Source organism: Quercus suber, unplaced genomic scaffold (assembly GCF_002906115.3).
Source record: "Quercus suber isolate HL8 unplaced genomic scaffold, Cork oak 2.0 scaffold_231, whole genome shotgun sequence".
Classification (NCBI taxonomy): domain Eukaryota; kingdom Viridiplantae; phylum Streptophyta; class Magnoliopsida; order Fagales; family Fagaceae; genus Quercus; species Quercus suber.
Window position 1 is genome coordinate 826128 of NW_027069688.1, and position 6602 is coordinate 832729.

Genomic DNA, 6602 nt, shown 5'->3' on the forward strand with positions numbered 1-6602 from the left:
AAAAGTTGTTAAAATATTAATTATTTTTTTCTTTTCCCATAAAAACTTTCTTAAAATGGTTTGTTAACAATTGCCCTAAGGGCATCCATTAACATTTCCCTTATTTTATTTGTTTGTTTATATTATTTTAATGTGTTGTTTGTTAAAATAAAACCTTTGATGTTGGGTGTATTGTAAAATTTTTTTTTTAGTAAATAGTAATACTTATTAGAACACACACAAAAATAGTAATATTAGTGTTTTAAACTGGGTTTATAATACATTATAGGGAAAAATGCCCATACACCCCCTAAACTTTCAACTACTAGCCAAAAGACCCCCTCAACTTTTTTATTGGCCAATTTACTCCTTAAACTATTCATAGCTGCCAAATCAATACTTCAGTTAGTCACACGTTAAAACACTAACGGAGTAAGCACATGATATGCACGTGTTCCCCACTTCCTCACAAAACAAAGTCAATAACACGATAGAGAGGAGAGACCTCTGACTGGTAGAAAGGAGAGAGAGAGAGGCGGTAGAATCAGAGCCACCGTAGAGCTTCCCTCCACCGTTTTGTTGCCTTTGTCTTGGTGGTTCAACCGCACCGTTCAAGAACCCAGCACCTGGTATTTTTTTTTTTCCTTTCATTCTTTCCCTGAGTTTAAATCCACAAAGAAGCTCTTTTTCTTTTTTAATATCCATGTGCGAATTTCTATAGTAGAAATTATAGGTTTGGTTTAATTCTTGGGTTGGTTTAATTCTTGTTTGTTCGATTTTTTGAGGTTCTACAGAGCTGTTGCTTTTGACTATGCCATAGAGCTATTTGATTAAATGCCTGTGTGAGATATAGCTACTGCATTATCTTAGACTTAGAGGATATGGTGGCTGTTTCCTCACACTTAGTATTGGCTAGAATAATTGTTTTAGATTATTTAGTGTTAATTTGCAGATCATAAGACATATGCATTATTTTAAGAACTCAAGTCCAAGTTGTTAAAATTAGATTCCACCTTCGGGGTCATTGAGTGTTGCTTTTGAGTATGCCATAGAACTGTTTGACATTGGCAGGAGTGGTCATATTAGAAGCTGTGGTCTGTTTATTGGTAGTGGTCTATTAGAATAATAGATAAATAGGCACTTGAACTTGTGGTTTTTACATATAGCAGTGAGGTACATCTCTTGTAAGGTGAAGTTTAGTAGTTTTATTTGTGTATGTTTATGCATGTATTATTTTGATGGATATGAGGTCTGGTACTTTTTAGCTTGCATGCCCACTCTATTGTTGAGATGTTTGAGCAGGAGATGATATTGTTGTCTTTCATTTGTGATGTTGTTGATATTAATGAATCGACTTACCATAAGATAATACCAGAGTGCTTCATTTCTTTTCAAACATATTTGCTTTTCTTTTCTTAATCTTTATATGCAGAAATATTGATGCAATTGTGGGTCACAGTCCTGTGTATGTGAGGGATGAGGCCATGGGATGAAGAGAAAAGGAAAACACAATTTAGACTGCAATTTAGCGAGCTTGCCGATAGGTGATTTTTTAGCACGGTGTATATATTGTTTGATGTGTTGGCAATCTAGTTGCTAATCATTTGACTCTTTATTGGCCATTTGCAATGAATTATATTCTCCATATTGTTTTATCTAAATAAGTAAACTCGTAAAAATCACTAGCTTTAAGGGAATAGTTTAGCTTATGGATGAGGAGTTTAGTTTATTTTTTCCCTATTTCTATATTGTTCTTTTTTTTTTCCCAACTCTTTCTATTAATCTTCTTGTTAATTTTGTATTGCAGCCATGGATGAATGCCTACTTTTACTCCCTGCCAATGCACCTTTTATGCTGTTAGGACATATATGTTTTAACTTGTTTAAGAACATATGTCACTTAGTTATGTAAATTGGCTAATCCTTTGACAAAACGCACTCTGCTTGTAATTGGGTAGTTCTAGGTGTTTTTAATACTTCAAGAAACAATGTTTCAAGGTCAAGTGTTGAAGTCATCAAGTCTGTCCAAGAGAAAGCAAGTTGAAGTGCAGAGTTTTTAAAGCTCGACACCTCTCGATAGCTACCTCGACACCTGCAATTTGTCGAGAATTAAAAAGTCAGAATTCCAATCTGATTTTCTTGGGATCCGTGAATATGTTTTTGGGCTTTCTTTTCTTCTAACCCTAAACATATAAAAGGATTATTTTAAGAGCCATTTTGGGTGACACAAGTTGGATTATCATTGAGCAATCTCTGTTTATGCAAATTGTGCTCAACAGACAAGGTTCTTGACCTAGTTCATCTTCCATCAAGAAGTTGCTGTGTATTTGCACCATAGGGTTTTGTAACCAAGCATCTTCCTGCTATTCATCATGTGGATGAACTGAAGAACTTTGCAGCCAACCATTCTTCCTCAAGTTGGTGTTCTGAAGTCGCGTACTTGGATCCGCGCATTGGTTAGTCACGTACTTGGGAGCCGTGCATCAAAGGTGGAGACTGTCACTACAGATCAAGTCCAATTGGGTATTGGGGTAAGGGTTCAACTGTAGGTTGGTAAGGTACTTGGGATTCCTTTCTTGTAACCGCTTGATTTGATAATAGTGGAGTTTCGGGAGTGGTGACCTGAAAATCAGCCGGTGGGGTTTTTGCCGTTAGGGTTTTCCCCATTCGTAAACAAATCACCGTGTCATTTATTTTTTTTTCGCTGCATATTTAGCATTTGGTGATTTGTTTGTGCTTCCACGTATTTGCATGTTAAATTGATTAATTAATAACTTGGCTAATTAATTAATTAATTAGGGGTCATTCAGATTGTGACCAAACATATGCCAAATGTACCACCCTCAAAATCGTCTGCATCCAGTGCTTAGGCTATTCTAGCAAAGCCCTTATCTGCCACTGGGAGTAGTACACTTCAGCTCAGTTCATCTTGTGTAAAACGTTCAAGCTACATTGTCTATGATTCCGATGATTTCTTAGATAGAGATATTGATGAGATTGCAGATGCTATGGCTACTGTGTCCAAACCATCTACATCCGGTGCTGCACAACCTACATTATCTGATATGATGGATCTCCTGTAGCAGATTCTGCCTTGCTTACATTGGATTCTACATTACTTAAATTGTATTGAACAAGATATTAAAGAGATTAAGGAGCACCAGGAATTAGGAGTTGATAATTTAGTGATGTACTTATGTTCTTTGTGAACTTGTTGGTTTTTGTACCTTGTGAACTTTGATGCTTAGTTATAACAGTATGTTTTTGTTTTTAAAACATACTGTATTTTATACTCCTGCTTCTTGTTGGTTCTGAATTTTGTAAATATACGTATCAATTTCTTTCAAACTTTTCATTTTCCCTGATTTGCTCTTAAAATTACGAAGAATTTAATATTCTTTTGCCCAACTGCTACTTTTATATACTTTCATGTAACTTTTAGGCGACCATGTTATTATTGACATGTAATCATGCAAGCAGAGCAATTTTTATGAATGATTGAATGGTCGCAAGCTATGTAACCTAATTGGAATCAAGACTACTAAAAGCTTGTCTATTTATATAGCACTTCAATTGAACTTTATGAAATAACTCTAAGAAAATAAATCAATAATTACACATTTCCAGCAATATTGAAAAACAAAAGTATACTGGCTCCATTAGTATTCTTAAAAGGATCTCAATCTGCCAGGAATTGAAATATCAAATGAGTGTTTACAAATGGTATATTGTTTGCCAAAAAAATAACACTCTATGAATCAATAATTACACTTTTCCAGCAATATTGAAAAATAAAAGTATACTGGCTCCATCAATATTTTTAGAAGGCCGTGTATCACTAAACAAAATATTGAACTAAAAAATTATTTATCTTCTTGCTGCCACTAGACCTTAGCCATTCCCTTATCCTTCTTGCTTCCACTTTGTATGACTTTGACTTGATTGTTGAGTACCTATATTTGATTGCTGAGTACCCTATAAAAAGTCAAAGAGGCTAGAAAAATTCAACAAAGTAGTACTTGAAATTTGGATGAAAAGTTTAACAAAGTAGTACTTGAAATTTCGATGAAAAGTTCAACAAAATAGTACTTGAAATTTACCGATAATTTTTTACTCCCTTTAGCTCTAGATGTAGATGATTGTCCTGATTGCCCTTTCTTTTTCTTTTTATAAGCCTTCTTGTTGGGGTTATCAGGAGCTTTACAAGTTCTTTGATTATGGACCCATTGGAAACAATTCCCACATTTCATGGCAGCTCCTTTCTTGCTCACCTTAAATGCATTAATAGGTTCTCCTGCCTCCCTCTTTCTTACCTTCTTACGCTTGCCTACTTTCTTTGTAAATTTTGGGGGCTTGATTGGGTCATAGGGTGTTTTTGGCCACTGTTCATGGCTTGGAAGAGGGCTTACCATCCATTGGTAACAACTTAGGAATGTCTCCTTAGTGTAAGCAATGTCTACGTAAGTCTCAAGTTGCTCTCCATGCTCAATTAGTGCAGCATCAGCATGAAAACATGGGATTCCACTCAATCCCCATCTCCCACAACCACAAGTCCTCTCATTCAAGTCCACCACATATCTTCCACCATAAATATACTCCACCTCATATTTGGATTCTCCATTCCAATGAGAAATGCAATGTCCAACCTCACTTTTTATCCTCTCAAGCTTCTTATAGATTCTTGGACAAACCCTCCCTTCATACCTTCTCATATGATCTCTTTTGGTTTGCAACCTTTGCATCAACATCACTCTTATGATCTCCATCATTGTCAACACTGGTTTATCCCTAGCCTCCAAAATCCAAGCATTGAAAGACTCTGCTATATTGTTTACTAGAGTGTCACTCTTGCTTCTTGGAATTAAAGCATGTCTGCTCCATGTTCTCACATCTAACTTCACAAGCCACTCATATGCCTTCACATCTAGCTTCTTCAACTCATACATATGGAAGTCAAAATAATTCTTTGTTGCTGCCCTAGTAGCACTCCACATTGCATCTTTGAGTACCTTCACAGGAAAACCCTTCTTAAAATTTGCATGTAAATGCCTAACACAAAATCTGTGCTTTGCATTAAGCATTAAATCCTTAAAGGTTTCTACTAATCCTTGCCATAAAAAATACACAAATATACATTAGTAATTCAAATTCAGGTTATAAATCATGATATTTTTTAAAAATAAATAAATAATTCACATGCACATTAATTGTTTCTTGCCTTTTGTCGGTCTGAGATAAAGACCCATCCATTCTCATCCACATGTCCGATGTCATCCAACAGACATTATAGAAACCAGGTCCAAGAGCTTTTATTCTCAATTTCAACGATAGCATAAGCGATTGGGAAGATATTATCATTCCCATCCTTCCTAACAGAAACCAGCAACTGTCCCCCTGTTGTCCCTTTCAAATGACAACCATCTATTCCAATAAGTGGCCTACAACCTGCTAAGAATTCCCTTTTGCAAGCATCAAGACAAACATACATTCTCTCAAACACATTATTTGCAGTTTATATCTTCACTGTGCTACCCACATTCCACTTCCTAATAGCAGCTGCATAGTCCCAAAGTCTCTCATACTGCTTCTCCTCAGCACCATGTGTCATTTTAAAGGCCATTCTCTTAGCCTTATAACATTGGTCCAAAGTCACATCAACTTCATGGTCCCTAAACGCTACACCTTTCAATGCATTTGCTGTCCAAGTATGATCATCTCTAAAGAATGGCAAATATTTATTGGCTAGCCACCTTGAAGAAATCTTACTATTCTTATGATCCTTACCACACGTATGAATGCTCTTAAAACTTTTGATTTGAAAGGCATCTCCCATTTGTGTTTGGGATGCATGTATCTTCCAACCACATTTTTTTTTACATACAGCTGTCACTTTCCACTTCTCATTGTGCTTATACTCAAAATCATGTTTTTCTTTAATACACGACTCCTTTAGTGCCTCCTTGAAGACGACATGTGATGCAAATTTTTGATCCTTCACTAGCTGTACATTCTCCATGCCAACGCGCTGGTTAAACTTAGGGAATCTAGGCCTTGAATTCCCTTCATCATTAGATGACCCTTCTGCACTTCTTAACTCATCACTATCCCCATGATTTGAATCTCCTTCACCATTCCAAACTCCCTCAAGCTGCTTGCCTCCAGTTGCTCTATTGATTCCATCATCCTCCATACCAAAATCTTCAATTATATCATCATTAGATTCAGAAAAATTGCTCAAATTGTAATCTTCGTCATCCTCGTCATTCTCCATGTCAATTGGAACATTAACAATTTCAGATTGGCCATCAGCCTCAATAGAATCATATTGGGATTGAGGGGCTTGTACATTTGGCATAGAATGAAAACAAAATTATTAAAAAAAAAAAAAAACAATATAGAGAACAGTGGGAATATATATATATATATATAACAATTTTCACATATGCATGATTGCTGCTAATTCAATTCACATAATTAAAAATATTACAATATGCATGGTTGTTGCTAATCAATATTCTTTTCAATGGATCCATATTCAGTAGTATTTAGAAACCTCAAATTAGTTGAGTTACAAAGACATTCAGCTATCAAATTCCCTCTATCCCAACTAATGAATTATCATTA

General features: G+C 35.6%; 2 protein-coding genes across 2 annotated transcripts; both read right to left on the minus strand.

Moving 5' to 3' along the window:
* Positions 1-3618: 3618 nt before the first annotated feature.
* Positions 3619-5076, minus strand: LOC112006211 (uncharacterized). Its single transcript, XM_024038507.2, has 2 exons — positions 4079-5076; positions 3619-3953 (listed from the first exon to the last, which is right to left on the minus strand). The coding sequence occupies exons 1-2, from the start codon at positions 5057-5059 to the stop codon at positions 3882-3884; spliced, it is 1053 nt and encodes a 350-aa protein (XP_023894275.2). The 5' UTR covers positions 5060-5076; the 3' UTR covers positions 3619-3881.
* A 414-nt stretch (positions 5077-5490) lies between these two features.
* On the minus strand, positions 5491-6333 carry LOC136070402 (uncharacterized). Its single transcript, XM_065780304.1, has one exon. The coding sequence runs from the start codon at positions 6331-6333 to the stop codon at positions 5491-5493; it is 843 nt and encodes a 280-aa protein (XP_065636376.1).
* Between the last annotated feature and the right edge of the window lie 269 nt (positions 6334-6602).

Coding starts and splice junctions, on each gene's coding strand:
- LOC112006211 (XM_024038507.2), bottom strand. CDS start 5,059: ATGCTTAATGCAAAGCACAGATTTTGTGTTAGGCATTTACATGCAAAT. Junction 3,954..4,078: donor AAGGGAGTAAAAAATTATCG/GTAAATTTCAAG, acceptor GACTTTTTATAG/GGTACTCAGCAATCAAATAT.
- LOC136070402 (XM_065780304.1), bottom strand. CDS start 6,333: ATGCCAAATGTACAAGCCCCTCAATCCCAATATGATTCTATTGAGGCT.